At 39.8% G+C, this 20079-nt stretch overlaps 1 protein-coding gene across 2 annotated transcripts in view; it reads right to left on the reverse strand.

The window, feature by feature from the left end:
* stxbp1b (syntaxin binding protein 1b) overlaps nt 1-20079 on the reverse strand; it is a 30238-nt gene that overhangs the window by 5540 nt on the left and 4619 nt on the right. For both annotated transcript variants that reach the window (XM_030059917.1, XM_030059916.1), the window contains exons 2-18: nt 17246-17295; nt 16482-16563; nt 15078-15154; nt 13295-13373; nt 12635-12738; nt 10756-10904; nt 9950-10034; nt 9340-9470; nt 8036-8143; nt 7727-7787; nt 7316-7381; nt 5686-5766; nt 3190-3328; nt 2452-2561; nt 1477-1578; nt 1111-1196; nt 645-799 (exon numbers count right to left, since the gene is read on the reverse strand). In XM_030059917.1, coding sequence (XP_029915777.1) covers nt 645-799; nt 1111-1196; nt 1477-1578; nt 2452-2561; nt 3190-3328; nt 5686-5766; nt 7316-7381; nt 7727-7787; nt 8036-8143; nt 9340-9470; nt 9950-10034; nt 10756-10904; nt 12635-12738; nt 13295-13373; nt 15078-15154; nt 16482-16563; nt 17246-17295 — 1665 coding nt within the window. The remainder of the gene's footprint in view (nt 1-644; nt 800-1110; nt 1197-1476; nt 1579-2451; nt 2562-3189; nt 3329-5685; nt 5767-7315; nt 7382-7726; nt 7788-8035; nt 8144-9339; nt 9471-9949; nt 10035-10755; nt 10905-12634; nt 12739-13294; nt 13374-15077; nt 15155-16481; nt 16564-17245; nt 17296-20079) is intronic.

Consider the following 20079-nt stretch of genomic DNA (forward strand, 5'->3'; position numbering starts at 1 on the left):
ATCTCCACGCCATTTGAACGCATCAGCAAGATCCAAGTGCTCGGGAGGATTTATCCAGCTTTTATTGCTTCATACTGTGATGCTGTCACTCCATGCTGATTAAAATAATGTTATGAAATATATTGTCAAACCTCTTTAAGTCGGGTGTCGTGAATTCATGATCAGAAGAGAAATACTGACACAGAAAACTCGGTTATGTTCAGTTAGTCAGAACTTCAAACTAGGTTAAGACAGACTGCTGAAGGCCAATATCTGGAGACAATACAGGCCATTTACGATAAACTGATATGATAGACATCAAACAGTTTGATTGGTTAAATATCTGTTGAAGAAGTGATCAATATTACATCGACTGTAAAAAAACATGGGCATCAAAATAGTCAAATTTAAATTCAGGCTTCAAAAAATTATTGATATCGAACTAAATTGTTAGTAACAGGATCATCCTGTTTCAGTGATGGTCTCAGTGCTGTTTCAAAAGTGTTTCCACCCTGACAAGGATACAATTCTGGATGAAACACGAAATATTTGACAGGGAGATATTCAAAATGTCAGTTATCAGCAACTTCAATCCAGAAGGATCATTGTTGACCTTCAAAAACTATATTGTTTTAGTGAAACTATTATATATTCAGTACACTCACCAATAAGGGCCTCCCACTTGCCGTTGGCCTGGGTGACCTCATAGACGCAACGCATTTCACTGTACGTCATGCCTCCGATGATGAAGACCATGATCCTGGGCCCCGTCTTCATCTCTGTGGGACCCTTGTTCTTGTGCCAGTTGCCATAGCGAGCACTGCGGGACGAGAGTGATGGAATAAAACAAAATATTCACATCTTGCTTTCTTCTGTCCACTGCAGTCCACAATGCTCTTGAAACAAATGATACTGTGAAATGAGACTCCTGTTGCAAGAAGGGGACTATTTTTACCACAAGAAAATGCAATCAATACCAAGAATGACAAGTTAATGCAGAGCTGATAGTGTGTGCACTCTGCAAACACTTTACTTGATTTTAATTTTTGAGTATAAATCACACTCTAAGCCATCAGATGAAGAAGTGTGTTACCTGTGCTTTAGCTACAGTGCACAGGACTGACTCCCTACCTGGATGGAGCGCTGGATTTGGAGGACACTTGTCGCTGGCTAATGTATGGGTACTGTTTTGGGTCAAGCTTGTCCTCAATGGCGTCCTGTAGAAAGACAAGATGGATGTCACAACGATGGATATTTATCACAGTGTAAGACTGAGAGTGTGACTACCTGGGGAAAACACAGGCTGACAGAGAAAGTACACCAGTCTTGTTAAAGGGACAGTTCACCCATTTTTCTTAGCCTCCTGCCATTGAGGTGGACTTCGCCGCAGCTAGCATTCTTATAAATAACCACCTTAATCCAGTCAAACTGTCCAATAAATGAACTGTGCTCATACTGGGCAGTGTTGAGGCCATGACAACAGTAGCTGAGAAGTACCTCCATGATGTCCTTGATGAGCGGAGTCCACCGGGAGAGCTGATAGGTCTGCTCGCTGACTCTCTCCTTACGTTCAGGCTTCTTGGTCTTCTTGGCGGTGCCCTGTGGAGAGCAGAAACAGATCAGTCACTCATGAGTTTTTTCACAGTTCACATGTCAATACATCCTGTTTCAAAAATGTCTCACTTGTGTCTGCTCCAGAGATCCAGTCTTACATTCAGTCTTAAAAATATTATTTGTCTTCAGACAAGTAAAAATGCTAATATTAGGCTGGGATAATTATGTTTATGCATTTTTTCACTTGTTTGTTTTCACTTCACTTGACACTGAAGAACAGGTTTATTTGTGTTGGAAACCAGTGAAATGAGCTCATCCCACTGGTAGATTTATTTCCTCTAAAAAATAAATCTTTTATTAATATTATTATTAGTAGTAGTAGTATTAGTATTTTGCAATTCAGGTTTCCTATCAATATGCATTGCTACTAAGATATGCAAATGGGTTGGGATGAAGCAATATGGTGTTTTGAGGCCAACAACAGTATCCAATATGTTCCTACAGTGCCTGACAGGACTGGGCAATATGGACAAAATCAATTATCATGATATTGTTGACCAAATATCTCAATATCGATACTGTGGCAATACTATATGAATGACTATTGGTGCTTTCACCAGTGACAACAGTCTGATCAGTCCAGAAAATTCACTGTAACACCTTTAAAACCAGGACGAGGCACCACTTAGACCATATCACAATATTCCCATATCCAAAATCCCAGAAGATTTCTAGTCTTATATCACAATATCAGTTTTATATTGATATATTGCTGAGCCCTAATGGCCGATACCAATATGAATTGCTGTAAGAAGGTGAATGCAGATGTAAAACAGGTCCAGCTTTTCAGACTGAACTAAGTGTTTTGTAAGTAAGGGGCCAAGCTTGGTAAGCTGGTCCTGGGACGGGGCGGCTCACCTCAGAGACAATGGGCACGCCCATGTGGGCCATGTTGGAGATGATGTCACTGTCCTCTGGTGGGATGTTGGCATGCTGAAGGAGCTTACACAGGTTCTCCTCACTCACACCTGACACACACACACACATGCACATACACACACAGACAAATACACACACAAGCACATGCAGCACATACATTATATTCAACCCATACATGCAGCAATGCACATTAGTGGGTACATGCACACACATGCATTAAAGTATGCACAGTCACACAGACAGTGCTATGCATGCAGCCACAAATAAAAACTGATGAGTGGTATGGACACAGTCTCTGTCACAGGTGTGAGATCATTTCCATTTCCATAATTTCCATTTCCAATAAACCTAACTGAGTTTTTTCAACCCACTTATTTCAAAATTATGTCACTTGTTTCAGCACAAGTGATAATCTTGAAATAAGTGGATTGACATGATGTGTTTAAATAGGTTAACAGGTGAAACTGCATTGGAAAAAGAAAAGAAATTATCTCTCTACACATGTATTTTAAAATTTATTACATGAAAACATTCTAACTACATCATCAAATGAAAAATTAAAATGGGCATTCTTTTGCAGTGTATCACAAACTGGATAATGATTAGTATCTGAAATGGGAATGTTTCACAAAATCATTTCCACTTCCTTGCACTTTCCATAACTCCCAACAATACTGAGTCATTTCAAAACTCGCTACTGAGAGAGCCGTGCCTCACCGTTCTTAAGGAAGATGTAGAGCAGGATGATGCGGATCTTGTCAAACACAGTGACGTTGGCATCCAGTAGAACGGGCACAATGGCCCTCATGGGGTCCTTGATCTTTTCTCCCTCAGCATCTGTGCCCATTGCCAGATCCTGAAGACAAGGAGAACCAGAAAAAGAACTAAAAAATAATTCATTCATTGAAATGTTCCCTTAGCCACTGATTCTCTCAAACTTCCATTTTACCAAAATATAGAATTTGATGTGCGTCCACATAGATATGAGGGACGAAAAATGACAAAACAATAAATAAATGAATAAATAAATAAATACGCATATAAATATATAAATAATTAAATAATTAAATTAATAAATATTTCTACATTTATTTATTTATTTATTTCTGTTTTTATTCATGCATTTATTTATTTATTTGTGTATTTATACATTTATGCATGCATTTATTTATTTATTTTTACATTTATTTATTTATTTATTTATTTATTTCTACATTTATTTATTCATTTGTGTATTTATATATTTATTTTTACATTTATTTATTTATACTTTTATTTATTTCTACATTTATTCATTTATTTATTCTTTCTTTTATTTCTACATTTATTTATTTATTCCTACATTTATTTCTGTATTTCTACATTTCCACATTTATTTATTTCTGTATTTCTGTGTCGTATGTTAATAAGGTGGGCGGTTCTTACATTAGTCTTAAGCACGATTGGTTTGTGGGTGTGATCCTATCCACTGCTACTGCCTGGACTGGCAGTAGCAGTGGATAGCAGTGGACTAGCTAGCTACTAGGGCATTAACAACGCCAGACTTTTCCACGCCGACTTTTCAATGTCGTCGACGTTACGTCGACCCGTCAACACCGGGAGATTTTTGAGGGGGCTAGCGGGGCTCCAACCGGAGGGAGGGAGGGGTTGTAGTCATAGGCGGAGTTTGCGGGGGAGCGTCTGAAATGTGTCACTACATTGAGTCAAAAATAGGTCCAATATATTTTTTTTCCTGTATACATATCTATAAACATTTAAGCAATGCAATAAAATAAGATTATTTTCAGAAATAAATCTGAATTACATTATGTTTGGTATTGTAATAAATAAAATAATAATAAAAAAAAAAGTTTGCCCCCCCAGCGCAAATTTCAAACTCCGCCTATGGTTGTAGTGGAGCGCCGACCGGGCGACCGGGAGGGTGAGGAGGCTGTAGTGGAGCGCCAACCGTGTGTGTGGGGGTGTGTGTGGGGGTGTGTGTGTTTCTTCGACTTTCGACGGGTCGATGTTTACATTAATGCCCTACTAGCTACTGTGTAAAACGCAATGGAAAGCGTTTTGAGAGCCATCGTCAGTGATTTAAGGTCACTGGCGAATGATGTGGTAAATCATGCACCCACCGACTACTTCCAGTAGTCCGACTACACACACGGTCGGCGCTCCACTACAGCCTCCTCACCCTCCCGGTCGCCCGGTCGGCGCTCCACTACAACCCCTCCCTCCCTCTGGTTGGAGCCCCGCTAGCCCCCCCAAAAATCTCCCGGTGTTGACGGGTCGACGTAACGTCGACGACGTGGAAAAGTCTGGCGTTGTTAATGCCCTAGCAGCTAGCTAGTCCACTGCTATCCACTGCTACTGCCAGTCCAGGCAGTAGCAGTGGATAGGATCACACCCACAAACCAATCGTGCTTAAGACTAATGTAAGAACCGCCCACCTTATTAACATACGACACAGAAATACAGAAATAAATAAATGTGGAAATGTAGAAATACAGAAATAAATGTAGGAATAAATAAATAAATGTAGAAATAAAAGAAAGAATAAATAAATGAATAAATGTAGAAATAAATAAAAGTATAAATAAATAAATGTAAAAATAAATATATAAATACACAAATGAATGAATAAATGTAGAAATAAATAAATAAATACATGTAAAAATAAATAAATACATGCATAAATGTATAAATACACAAATAAATAAATAAATGCATGAATAAAAACAGAAATAAATAAATGTAGAAATATTTATTAATTTAATTATTTATGCATTTATATATTTATATGCGTATTTATTTATTTATTCATTTATTTATTGTTTTGTCATTTTTCGTCCCTCATACATAGAGACCTATGCTTGCTTGTTACAAGGAGAGCTGGTGTCAGTGGCTATTGCATGTGGTTTGTTTAGGTTCACACTGCCTGGGTACAATAGAACAAAGGCTTGTAAATGCAAGTCTTGGACTGACAAGTAGCTTCTTTATGGAACAGAGTTTTGGTAACCTGACATCCTAATTTCCATTAAAAACTATCATCATTGTTTGTCCTGAAAGAATGCATTTTTTCTGCATGATGTCACAAACTTGTCCCAAAACACAGCAGATCAAGCAGAACTGTCTAGGATACAGTAAGTGCTTTCCTGGTGTCACTAGCAGTTGATATGTTTTTACACAAAATTCACTATTTGTATATGAAGCTTCATGCTGCTTTACCTGTTCTACACGACAGAGTTTGTCCACAGTTCCCTGGTAGCGGTTCATGCAGTCCTCAGCCAAGTGGAGGTGGGTTGAATACTGAAGTCAGAGAGAATAGACACTGTTAGTGGCACCATCATTAGACAGAAGACAGTGGTGTACCTTGTATGGAAACACAATGAGCTGTACATTATGTTAAAGGGGGACTTACACTGCATCACAGTGCAGCACAGAGTATTGGCAGACAATTCTCAACGTGCAAAGAAAATAACTGTCCATAGCCTATTTCAGCTCAAAAGACATGCAACCTTACACCACTGTGAATAATGTAGGTCAAAATCTTTGCTATGAAGGACCAAAAATTAAGCTGGATGGAGGGACACGAGCCAAAAGTAAACACTGTTATGTAAAATTACATTTCATTAAAATGTGTATTTATAGAAAATTAGCACCATAATTATTCGTAGATAAAACAAACATAATTGAATAGGTAAGCTTAACAGCACTGTGCTGTACAATGTGGTAAAACTCAGATTATGCACTTTCTGGCTGCACGAAATTGACGTTTCATAGTCATTACGGCTAGGATTTTTTTCTTTCAAAATAAGAGGAGAATAAGGATGTGCCTGTCAAATGCAATGATGGGAAAAAACAAAGGGAGTGCAAGCCAAACATGGCCCAGGGGCTGCAAATTGGACAGCCCTGATGCAGGCTTTCCCATACAAGGCCTGGAGTAAAACTGCCTTGGTGTCAAAGACTATCCTGCTCAAAAGACCTGCTAAACATTCAGCTGATGAGTCAAGCCTCCTTAAATCAATAAGGTTTCCTGTATATCGTGAGACAATTACCTTGCCTAATTAACACAAGCATTATGTGCTGCTGACCTGCTGTTGCTGATGAGATGAAAGTTTCACATTCATGTTGTGTTCAGGGAAAGTAAGGAGATACTGACTGATAAAACCTTCTGTGCTGAGTTAAAGAACAGATACTGACTGATAACTCCAAAAATAATGTAAACAGACTGATCAAACCAGCATGGTGCGATAACTAAAACGGTGCCTGTAGTCCCTTAAAGGATGCTGACTGGTCCGCGTTTTGTGCAAGATAACATCTAAGTCGCCTGGACTGTCTTATCAAGCAAGTAGTAATAAAGCAAGAAATGATGATTTCAACAGATCTCCTCCTGTTGTCCATGTTCTGTGTATTTCCAGCCCTGCAGTTGTGCTGACAGGCATCATAACATTCATATCTACAACCAGATTTTGTGTTTATTGTATGGAGACTTAAGTATGAGCAGATGATTAAACTGATGATGATGATGATGATGAGGATGATGAGAAAATGTAGCTGATGCTCACATACAAAGTGACATGGGCTGAGCAGGTAGAGGGACAGCGTCTTTCTTGCTGATAAACACCTTGGCTGTGATAGAGTCAAGCATTTGGTCTTTCTTTTGCTGCATGGCCTGTCTAACCACCAGAGCAAACTGACAGCCTGACCTCTTTTATAACTCATTGAATGGTGCATTATACTACTACAGTACTACTGCTGCATGCCCTTCAAGTGCTGGAGGTGCTTTGGATCAAAATGTGCATGAAACGGCAATAAAATGAGGTTTGTAGCTACACAATAACACACCAGCTCCTACCTTGCTGAGCTCTTTCTGATACTGAGGCATCTTCTTTAACATCTGAGACAGCTCCTTCATGGTGGTCTGAAAGGAAGAGTTGAGTGATACATTTCAGCAAAGGTGATGTAAAGAACAGGAATAGCATGCAAATACTGCAAATGAGTAGCTTTATGCCCTATCCACTAAAACTTTTTTTTTGTATTGCAACTGAAAGATCATATGATGCGATGTCTGCATATTACATTGATCTACTTTTTACTATTCCCCAAGTACATGTTTACACCAGTCATTTTGCTTCTATTTGATTGAAACAGTGCTTCTAGGCTGCTTGATATCTTGCTCCTCTCTCCACCCGTGTGACAGTGTGGAGGTCAGCTGAGTAAAGTGACACAGTAATGGAGTCTGAAACCAGAGCTCCATGTCCTTTACCTTTTCTCCGGTGTTCATCTTTTTGCTGGCAGAGAATTCTTTCAGAGATCGGGTCACGGCCCTGTGCAGACGAATGAGAGACAGTCAGAAAGACAAAAAAGACAAAAAATATGACAACAACAAAAAAAAATGAATAAAGGAAAAACAACTTGGTATATGAAAAGTGAGCGGGTTCTTTGTATGCCGAGTCTCATTGGAAACTGTGAGCTGTCAGGGTTTTGTGAAGGGGCAGAGGTTTGTGGTGGAGTCTTGAATACTGATGTGGCCCCTCTGAGTGTGTGTGTGTTTCAGACTGTGGAGGCCACTCACGTCGACACCTCAGCGATGTGTTTGTGTCTCAGAGACAGCCACAGGTCGTCATCCTCATCCAACAGCACCTCCTTCATCCTCACCTCCCCCATCCCACTTGTTTCAAAGCTGATCATGAGGGCGAGAGAGGTTAAGACAGACAGACAGAGGGAGAGAGAGAGAGAGAGAGAGAGAGAGAGAGAGAATCAGAATCAGAATCAGAATACTTTATTGATCCCCAGGGGGAAATTACTTTTTGTTACAATAACAACTCCCACTCCAAGTGTAAAGTAAAAAGAGCAAATAGTCAAGAAAAATAAAGAAAGGAATATAAATATAAATATAAATATATATAGAATAAAAAGAAAGAAAAAATATATGTACAAGTGCAAACATGGACAGGAGTTATTGCACTATAGGTTATTGCACATAAGTATGGTAAGGAATATGGATTATTGCACAGGTTATTGCACATAAGTATGGTATTGAATATGGATTATTGCACAGAGGGAATCTGCACAAGAGTTAAACAAAATTCAAAGATTACACCTGGACAGCAACTATTTTTTATTAGTATTTCACAGCATTATGTCAGAGATGGGCTTCCAGGGACTAACCCCACATTTAAAACTACATTCAATTTGTGTGAAGTTTTTAAAGTTAAGTTTTCAAGTAAAGAGAAAATGAAATGAAAGATAACTACATTCTGGAGTAACCAAAGAAACCCACAGAAGCTTGTAGGAGTGTGTCATTAACAAGTGTCATGCACTCATCACCAAAAACCTGAACAGTCTCTGTAGTTACTAGAGAGCTTCAGCTCAGCAAAAACAAAATCATGCAGTTCGGTAATCAATATTCTGCTCAATGAGGAGCTTCTTGTAAAGGCAGGGCACACCACCTGTTGCTTGGAGTGTGTCTGATCGGTGTGCCATGGCCTTAGGTGGCACCAAATGACACTGACACGTGAGCCAAGCCAAGGATGTAGGATCTTACGCCCTGATCATTGCATTGTCACTGATCATTACAGTAACACGGATCATTCTAAGACACTGACAGTGAAACCACATTTTTCAAAATAGAGAACTATCCCTTTAAGAACGAATATGAGATTATATGACTTGTTACCATGGACTTTTTTCCACTATGGGGAATTGAACCTGGACTTTCTGATTGTGAGATGGTGTCTTTTACCACGGATGTAAATTTGGAAAACCGAGTAAATGTGACCGTAAAGGAGAAGCGAGAAAAAAAGCAGAGCAATATTGCGGAAATGACAAGTGCACCCTACGCTCAGCGAGTCCTAAAGCCTGTCAGAGGTTGTTTACCTGTACACGTCGTTCTCGATGCCCAGCAGGTCGTAGCCCATGGCCTGCAGGGTGAGCTCGTGCAGGAGCGGCGACACGGGATCAAACCCGCGATCGAGGATCAGCAGCTGAGAACGAGACTTGTCTGGACCCTGGACACGCACACAGCAGACGTCAAACACTGCTGAGTCTGTCAAAGACCTCAGGCGCTATATGTCAATAATTTATTTATTACATGTTCCAGTCTGTAAAAGAGTTCTCATTTTGCCAGCCAAGGATTTCATCGCTCCAAATGATCTCCCATCCCTCAAAAAATACCATCACTTCGCTGCTGTCAAATGAAAATCCCCAAAATGTCAACTTTTCAGAAGAGTACAAAAACAGCTTGTTGTCAGCCTGTCCATCATCCACTGCTCACTTTATTCCATGGCTTTTGAAAGAGTTTCATAAGCATCAAAAGTTTGTATTGTTTGTAAGTTTGTAGCTGATGTTCACAAAACATTTATTTTTACGTTAGAAGTCTTGGTCACTGATGGTGGTTTCTAATGGTAGATATCTCATTGAGTGATGAAATTCTCCATAAAAAACAGGTCTGGAGGTGTGGAGAAATGAAGTAGTCCCACATCCCTACCTCTCCCATGGTGGGGTCGTCAGCCTTGTAGCCATCCAGCTTCTCCTGGAGCATCTGGGCCAGAATGGCACAGTCTTTGTACTCCCTGGGCCACGACACAGACCAACAGGAACACACAAAGTCTCTTGTTAGTGCTGTCATAACTGAGGACAACGTAACGGTAATGTTTTTCAGAGAGCAGTGTGGCGAGCTCAATGCATTCACTGCACAGACAAGTTCACACATGAGCTTGAGAAGAGGTTTAGCACAGTTTAGGACAAAATGGCTGTGGCTCTTGGTTTGAAAGTGGTGACCCTTAACCTAAACTTCTGTCAAAAACATGGGGAAAAACAAGATGAGCAAATTAGCAAGAAGTGACCGGAAAATGAGCAGGAAATTAGTCAAACGTTATAAGAAAATGACCAGAAAAGGACCAGAACTTAGTCCAAAAAATGAAAAGAAAAAAAGAAAAAAATTAGAAAAAAAAGAAAAAATAAATTTAAGAAAATTATCAGAAAATTTGCCAAAAAATTTACCTGAAAATTAGCAAAATGTTACAAGGATATCAGCAAAAAATAAATAAAGAAATAAACAAAAATACATGAAAACTATTTATAATTATTATAAATATACAGTACATTTACATAAGCAGAAAATTATTTTAAAAATTCAAAGAATATATATATATATATATATATATATATATTTAAAAAATAAAAGAAAGTGAGAAAGTGAATTTTGTTACGAGGGTGAAATAATCTTTTTAAAAACGTCCGCCCACAAACCTCTGGATTTGAAATTAACTGGGTAAATGTGGCTTCTCTCACCCTCTGTATCGGACCCCGGGATACTCTTTGAGCGTGGCGCAGAGGGTGGCCATCTGCTCAGCACAGCGCTCCAGCATGTTGTTTTTCACATCAGCCTTGAAGGGGCTGTAGAAGTCCTGAAAGGCATCCACTTTATCCAGGGAGAAGACCTGGACGCAGACACAGACACACAGCAGAGGACAGTCTGGGCTTCAGTCTCGTCTTTATTCCTCTCCGATCAGCTCATTTTTAATGTCATAGCACTTTGCTTGCTTTGGCCATAAGGTGTAAGAACCTGGTCCTTAAACTTCCAACACACACACACACACACACACACACTAACCCTAACCTAACCCTAACCCTAACCCTAACCCTGCAGTTTGATTACACAGTCATTGTAGAGTTCATCAATACTGAACCGGCTGTCTAACAGAAGATCTTAACCTGAGCTGATGCTATGATAATAATAATACTAATGATAACAACAAAAATAATAAGAATAAGAATAAGAATGATGATAATAATGTCCTGGGTTTCAGTGGAGAGGTTTAGTGTCCTCTTCTAGGGGCAATGTCTAAGGGAAACACAAAGGGATAACATGTGGAACTATTCACTAAAAAATGGTTAAATTTGAAGATAATGAATGAAAAAGAGAGTTTCTGTACTGGTGACTGGTTGAACCCTAATACAGTACACATACACACACACACACACACACACACACACACACACACACACACACACACACACACACACACGTATTCATGGACCCATCTGTTGTTGACTCCATCACACGACAACAATCCCTCTGTTTTCTCTTGTCACACATCCCATCTCGACTCCCATTGACCGCGGGACAGGCGCGTCCCTCCAGTCGGCCAATGAGGTGAGGGATTAGAGGGAGGCGGGCCGGCGTGGTGCCACCCTCCCCTTCAGGATTAAAACTAGAGGACAACAGCCGAGGATTGGAGACTAAAGCTGATCTGGAATATTCTAACAGGAGCACAAAACATGGTCAGCCTCCTCCTCTTTATCACTCTTCGTCCCCTGACCTTCCCTCGCTCCTAACGGGTTTTTCCCCCATTACCTCATCCAGTGATGAGCGACTCCCCTGCAAGTAGCTCTGCACACACTAACACCCCCCTAATGTAACACTATCATATTACATCATATTATATTACATCCATATATCTTATACTACACATGTTATAACATTCGACACAACTGAAAGAAAACTATTGCATCTTAAAATTCTTAGGTGATTCTTTAGTGAATATTCATCATGGCACAGTGTTCATTTTTAGCTCTTAGTTTTTATTGTAAATCTATTTGATGGTTTTAGTCTCCTGTGTATGTTTTGTCAGTGTGTGTTATGTGTCATGCAGCAAAACAATAAAATTAAGCCTGAATCTGTAAATCCTGAATACACATACAGGCACCAATATCTTTCCAAGAAAAATAAATAAATAAAAATGGATCATTTAATGCCAAAAAAAAAGTCCATTGCAAGAATTCAGTGTTTCCTCCAGAATTGTTGGTAGGGTTTGACTGATATGTTTGTTTTTTTAGACCAATGCACTGTATTTTTTTAACTGAAGCTGCTGCTAGTCAATGTTAGTATTTCAAATCATATAATTAACAAGAAAATTATTGTCAACTAATATGTCAGAATAACCTCTTTAATATGGGAGAGGGAAGACAGGAACATGTTACTGATACTGGAGACTAACACAAACTGAGAGGACAAAAAGGCCCGGGTTAGGAATAACTGGCATAAGATGAGGCGGGTTGAGGGTTTCATGTTGGAGTTGACCAACACCAGCTGGCTGAGATTCAGATTTTAATAAAAGACCAATATCTGCAAATTGCTATCTGATGTAATCCTCGTCCAGCGTCTCACCTGAGATTCATAGGGCAGAAAGGCGACGTGGATCTCAGTCAAAGCCTTCATGGCTTTGGAGGCGCGGGATTTGGTCAGCAGGCCGAACAGCGAGTCTGGGATGGCTGCAGGGAGCGGTGACAGAGAGATGCTGACACAGAGAGACAGTCTGATTGATCGATGAGACACATATTTTGACTGGCCACTGATCCTCACTGCCATTATAGAGTCACTGGACATCTGTGCATGGATTCTTTTCTTTGAGGGTCAATATCAGACTAAGTAATTGATTAAGATGGACATTGTTTGCAGTGGTGGTCACAGAAACCGTTTCAGAGATCAGTTTAAATATCATGACTGATGTATATGGTGTCTTAAAGGGATAGTTCACCCACTTTGAAAAATGTGACTGCTGATTTTTAGGACAGTAGTGGTGCCATGTTCCTCTCATTGTTACAGAGTGTTGGATACTGGCTGCAAGGTGGTTATTTTTCAAAGTGTTAGCTGGGGGGAAGTCCACCTCAATGGCAGGAGGCTAACAGTTAGCATTTGGAGCATCCAGCCAGTATCCAGCACTCAGTAACAATGAGAGCAAGATAGCACCACTACTGTCCTACAGAACAGCTGGAGGGGAAGTGAAATAATATCAAATCTTTCAAAAAGTGGAATGGAGTTACTCACTGTCGGTGAAGAAGACGTGAGCTCCTCGGTACCTCGGATTCTGCGGGTCCCTGAAGTCGTCAATGAGACCCTCCACAGACTGGGACACAGAGCAGGACAATATGTTATCTAATGAAGTAATGTTAAAGGGACTAACATGTTTGTTTTAAAGGTGTTTTAAAGGGGGTTATTAAACAGAAACGATGAATTGAAACTCTGAGTGATTATCAACTCCACTGTAGCAAGTGAAGGGGGACTGGTAAGTTTTGTCCTGTCCCGCAGCCCAAAGTGATCACAATACACACATCTGCAGAGAGCTGATAGTGACTGTGCTCTGTACAGTCTGTGCCTGTGCTCTGTTTCACAACCAGTGCATCCCAGCCTATCATTTTCAACAAGTCAGCTGTGTTAGTATTTCATGTTCTCAGTGATGGAGGATGGTGTTAGAAATGAGCAACCAGCATTATATGACATATTGTCTATGGAGGCTAAAAAGCCAAAAAGCAAAGGTCAAAGCAGCGATGGCATCTCAACATAAGGGGTCAGTGGAGCATGTACAAGAATCAAAACCCTGATTGTAACAGAAAAATCATGTCAAATTTTTGTCATTTAATAATACAAAACCAATGTCTTTATTTTGTTTTTGAACCATGGCTCATGACTGTGTGTGAGTCAGCCAGTGTGGGGTTTGGTTACAGTGTCAGCCAGTGTCTCCAGTGGCTACACATTTTCTAAAAATGAAAAAAAAAAGGTAAGAACTAATAGCAGACACTTGATTTTGAAGAGGTGGATGCAGGACTTAGATCCGGAAGTGCTGCAATTAAATACAGGTTTAATGCTATTCACTATCTCAGATGTCAGTATATAAGCTACAATGTGAATAGGAAGTGATTCAGTGCTTTTTGGCCATACTGCTGACTTTGCATGTTTAGTGTAATATCTACAAAATAACTAAGATTCACATTCCTGCTATTTTTTTCCCCTGGTAAGCAGGCTTATTTTAGCACTCTATCATTTCCCCTCCCTTTTCTCCAGCCATTAGTTTCTATTCATATTCTATTCACTTTCAGAGACTCAAACTTTCTTCACACCAATATTCCGTCACTGTAATAAAGTCGTCCACATTAGTTTTCCTAAAAGCAGCAGCACTGTGAAACTGGGAGGAGTGAACACTCCCTCTGGCAGAAAATAGTCCCTAGGGAAACGTTTGCTTCCCACAGCCAGTTATCAGTTCTGTGGTTTATGAATGGTGCCAACTTTGTTAGAACATCATAAGGTTGAAGTTTTAGCAAAAAAAAAAAAAAATCATATTTAAAAAATGGAGGCATTTTAATTATATGTAGTGAAAATTACTATGATATAAAATGTGGTAAATTATAGTAAATGGGCACATTCAAAATCTCTGGTATGGTCCTTTAACAGCAAGGGGAAGTTAGCTTATTAGTAATTAACATGCCCCGCTGGTCCGGCTGGTGGCACTAAACAAAAGGCCATGGACTCCCCCTTTCATCCTGCAGGCAACATGTATGCCGTCACCAAATTTCATGGTAACCCAGCAGGCCCAGGGGGGCAAAACTGTGACACCTAAATGTTTTGTGGAATGCAAGTAAAATCACTATTTTCTTCAGTGTCAGTGTGTTGCTCAAGGACACTTGGACATGCTCTCTGGGAGAGTCAGGAACCCTCTAAACACCAGATGACTGCTCTACCTCCTGAGCCACGTCGCCCTTGAACCCACATGTGAATGTGACATGAGAAGGTGACATGTGAAGGTATAATGATGAGGATGAGCTGCATCACTGACCTCATCTGAGGGTGTTATCAGGTAGATGGCCTCCATGCTGGGCAGAGGCTCGCGCCGCTTGGTTATGTCTTCTACAACTGGGGACCGAAGGAAAACACAACAGTAATCAGTCACTGTGCCTGAGCAGAGCACAGAGCTCAGGCAGCGGGTCACTGCACTCACACAGCCCTGCACTGATGTTCAGGCCAAAGCTGCACTCAGGGGAATGGGACTGTCCTTTAGCAACAGAACATATTTCAATATTTTCATTGCTAGAGGCGCTAATGGAAGCTAATGGAAGTCCAGAATCATTCTTTTGATCAAAGATCATATCAAATATTGATGTGTAATTTCTTGGGAAAGCGGGTAAGGTGTGAAATAAGGGTATTTGCTATCTGTCAGTGTAATTGGAGGCACTGCTGGTGCTAATGGGGGTTTAAACAGTCACTGAAATGATGAAAGATTTATCAAAACAGGAGACTGTTCTGGATGGACTACATGGGTCAATACTGTAGGCCATTACAGGCGGATAACTACAAAGTAAACTCAGTGAGCAGCACTCATTATTAATTACAGTTCTGATCATAGAAATTGTGGCAAAATTTCAAGAATGTGCCTGTATCTCACTGCAACATTGTATTCTGTGGCTGAACGGGAAAAGGACAGGACTAACAGTGTCAGACAAAAATGTTAAAGTTGCAATTGATGTTTTTTTTTTTTGTTTTTTTTTTTTACAAAATGATGTGGATTTATTCAATATACTGACTGCAGAAACTCTCCCAAATGTACTGATTTTACCTCTGATGTCAAACGTACACTGCAATGAGCTAAGGAATCCATTTCCCATATATTAGAGGGGGCTCATTACAAAAATGCACCATTCCAGCCCTTGGTGATTTGTGTTGACATTTTTATAATTTTCAAAAAAAAAAAAAAAAAAAAAAGTGAGCTCATTTATTTCTACTGCAGTCAAAATCTAGTTCAAACTTAAACCATCAAGTGCAAGTACAGAAGATCTATGATGCTACAGGGTTTGCAGAACAAACATACAAGGAAAACAAGAACATCAGAGCAGAAACGCATGATGCAAAAGCACAGTAAAACATAAAAAACATCAAACTATCCTCATGTTAACTCGTAAATGCCAACATTACAGTACGTAATCAATCAATCAGTGACTGTCTCGGGTGGTGTCAGCTGATGTGTGTCTGTATTGGTGCACCATGTTGGGATTTAATGTGTTTTTAAGTCCTGTCTGCAAACAAAAGTTTATCCTGGGAACTTCCCACTGAACTGAACTGAGCAGAACTATAAACTGGACTGAACTGAAGTGAGCTGGACTGGGCTGAACTGAACTGAACTGAGCTGGACTGGGCTGAACTGGATTGAACTCAGCTGGACTGGGCTGAACTGGGTGCTACTCACTGGTGATTCCCTCTGACATGATGTCTGTCATCTTGCAGCAGGAGGAAATCATCCTCATGCTCAGTTTGTCCACCACCAGCACCTGGGGAAACAGCCAGTCACACACAGTGTGTGTCATGAGGTGCACAATGGAAACAGACCTCTGACTTCATAGCTTTAATTCATCCTTAAAGGGACAGTTCACCCATTTTGAAAAACTTGATATTATTTCATCATTCAACGTGTACAATAGAGGGGAGCGGATGAAAAGAAGACATAACAGACACAAGATCTGGAGAAAGTTCTTTTTGTCCTCTAATAAACTCATATGCATTCAGTGAAAAAAATAAACAGCAGCAAACTCAAGGAATCTATTCCTGTCTCTGTGGTGGCTGCTCCTCAGGGGTGGCGTGATACAGGAAGTGCAGAAATTGATCTTTCTGGATGTTATTAACAGGAAAAATAACTGTTACATGTTAGTCCACCGCAATAGCAGCAGGCTAACAGTTAGCATTTGGAGCACTCAGTAACAATGAGAGGAAGATAGCACCACTACTGTCCTACACAACAGCTATGGGGGGAAGAGAAATAATATAAATCTTTCAGAATGGATGAACTATCCCTTTAATTTGTTTTCAAAGACACTGAACACGTCATATCAAGAAAAAACACTCGGCTCAGTCAGGCAAGTGATGTATTAAATGACCTCATGTGCGCGCGCACACACACACACACACACACACACCACCATGATCATTCAGAAGAGCAAAATAACAGAGCCTTACCTTCCATTTTCCCTTCTCTCTGGCCTTCTTTATGACATTATTCATGATCTCTGTAAGGAAAAATACAACTCAGTCAATATCAAAACAAAAGCTTTTAACAAAACAATCTCACACGTAAGAAGTTCATATCCAGCATTTAGTCAGACTGAGGATCACAGCTGAGTTACTGAATAGTGTAAGAGCAGTATGGACTTGGGTTCAGTCCAGTCTGGTCCTGGAAGATTTTGCTTTGACTCTAGATCACAAAAGTGATTCAAATCAGTGAAGCTTGTCCATTTACTGTTGTAGCCATGCAGTGACAAGAAGTGACCGGTTGTGTGTTTCAGGTTAGGATGAACAGAAGAGTCAGGTAGCTAGTGTGGGCAGTGGCAACCACCATCATGAACACAGAAAGAGCGCCACCTATAGAAACTCAACTTCATCAACTGAAAATCCAAGGAAGACAACATCATGGTGCCCCCCCACACTGTTAGACTGACTGACTGACAGGTGATCTGGGGAAAGTGCAGCAGAAAGACCTCTTTAAATATTCCAGATTCTGGATTCTCAAGTGTCATATTCAGTCTTTAAATACTTGTTCTTGAAAAAAAGAGGAAAGTGAAACATTTGAAGAAAATGGTGTGAATTCAATTCCATGAGCAGTTTTGCATGTTGCAGGACTGTTCTAGAGCCAAGTGTCCATAGCTTGAATAAAGACAAACTGAGGTATATCATTTTCCTGAAATCTGAATCCTAAATTGGCATTACTCCACCTCACCGGCTGACTAGCACATTTGGTGACGCCATGGCCTTCCTTCACCAGAACTGCCAGGTTTCATCCTCTAGCCGTCATGAATGCTGCCACAAAACTTTATAGCAATGCAAAAATGTTCTGCTTTTTGAGATATTAGTGTGCCATATTAGCAATTTGACCTTTTGTTGGCGCTAGAGGGAAGGTCATGAGGTCATCAAAATTGACAGATTCCATCCTGTAGGCAACATGAAAATTATTATTTTTTTTTTTAATTGCATAAGCCTGTGACACAATCTAATGACATCCTGGCAACGCAAATCCGTTTCCACCAGAGAGGAAGAGCGGGCACGCCAACGCAGCAATACACATGGACAGCAAGTCAGAGAGAGGTGGAAGTGGGAGAGAGAGAGAGAGAGAGAGAGAGAGAGAGAGAGAGAGACTGTTTAGAGATGATTTTCATAACACACAACAGTTTTATGTAATTGAATTTCAAATACATCCTCATAATAAATATAAATAGTTTTCTTGTATTTTTTTCTAAGAATTTTCTGCTAAGTTTCTGATATTTTTTGGTTAATTTTACGGTATTTTTTTTAGTTATGATTTTTTTAACTTTTTTTGCTATTTTTCTGCTAATTTGTTAGTCTTGTTTATGGAAAGAAATGAAGTGAGTTTGCTCAGGTTTTAGGAGAATAAAAAATAAAATAAAATATGAAATGAAATGTTAGGTTGACACTGGGATTGGCAGTAAATATTGCGATATTGCAATAGGACAGTATCGCATGATTCAATTTTGGATATTACCGAAGCCTAATGCAAAGTATATAATTGTGATAATACATGAATTTGCAGCTTGTGTACATGATGTGCAGAATGTGGGTCAAACACATGACAGAGGGAGCAAATCTAAAGAAAACTTGCTTGTTTTCCAGCTTGGCAGAGACAGAATATTGACATGTTTTCTTTTTCTTTTTTGGGAAGAGATACCAAGTTTTGCAAAAAGGTGTGAGGCCTGTGTGACAGAGGGAGAGCGGCGTCCCTGCTGCCTTCACTGGGGCTTTGAAGCAGCCAGCAAGACGGACATGAAGCCACTGCTGGGAGTGACAGGCCCACAGCAATCACTGGCTCTAATCTGCTCCCAATCCTCTTACCCCAGCACTCCCCTCCGCTATTTCTGTGCCGTTTCTGTGTCAGCGGATGTAGCGTCACAGGGAGGCATCATCACCCAGTCACACACACACACACACACACAGGGACACAGACACAAACACAAAAGCTCTGACTTGTATGGCCCGTGTCCAGAACGGTCAGCAACACATCCTACATGACCAAACAGCCAAAGACTGAAAAACACACACACAGTCTGAGACTTCAGCTTCCCCTCTGTGGCTGATATTGTCATCGTAGCCGAGGTGGGGCTCATACAGCATCATAAGCGCTTCGTAAGCATATTGTGAGTGCAGAATAATTAGGCTGCTGAAGCTGACAGGCCATTAGCCACACAACTGTCATTAGACTGATTGTAAGTTTATCTGCTTCCAACGGAATTCTAATCTGTTGCAACGCGGCACGACGCATTCAAGGTCCACCGTGAGAGAAGATGATGCGTTCATGGACTGCATCACTGGGATGTTAACCCTTTGCTTGATGTCATTCAAAGACATGAGACAAAAGGTTTCAAATCAGCCAAAAACAAACAAACAAGCAAAAAAAAATATATAAATAAATAAAATAAAATAAAATAAAATATTGCTGAAAAATTAGCTGAACTATATTTATAATTATTAAAATTATAGAGTATATTTAACTCTCTGAAACTTAAACAAATTCATCTGACTTCAACCTAAAAAAGAGGAATGAAAAAAGACAAAAGAAAGAAAGAAAGAAAGAAAGAAAGAAAGAAAGAAAGAAAGAAAGAAAGAAAGAAAGGGAAAGTGGCAAAAAAAAATTGCCAGAAAATTTGATTTTAAATCAGAGCAAAAAAATAAATAAATAAACTGTGAGAAATTTACCTGAAAATTAGCAATAAATTGGTCAAAAATGACTGAAAATGAAAAGAAAATGACAAAATAAATTAGCAAAATACAAGAAAAAAATCCCT

The sequence above is a fragment of the Myripristis murdjan genome, chromosome 9 (genome assembly GCF_902150065.1).
Source record: "Myripristis murdjan chromosome 9, fMyrMur1.1, whole genome shotgun sequence".
In the NCBI taxonomy this organism is placed as follows: domain Eukaryota; kingdom Metazoa; phylum Chordata; class Actinopteri; order Holocentriformes; family Holocentridae; genus Myripristis; species Myripristis murdjan.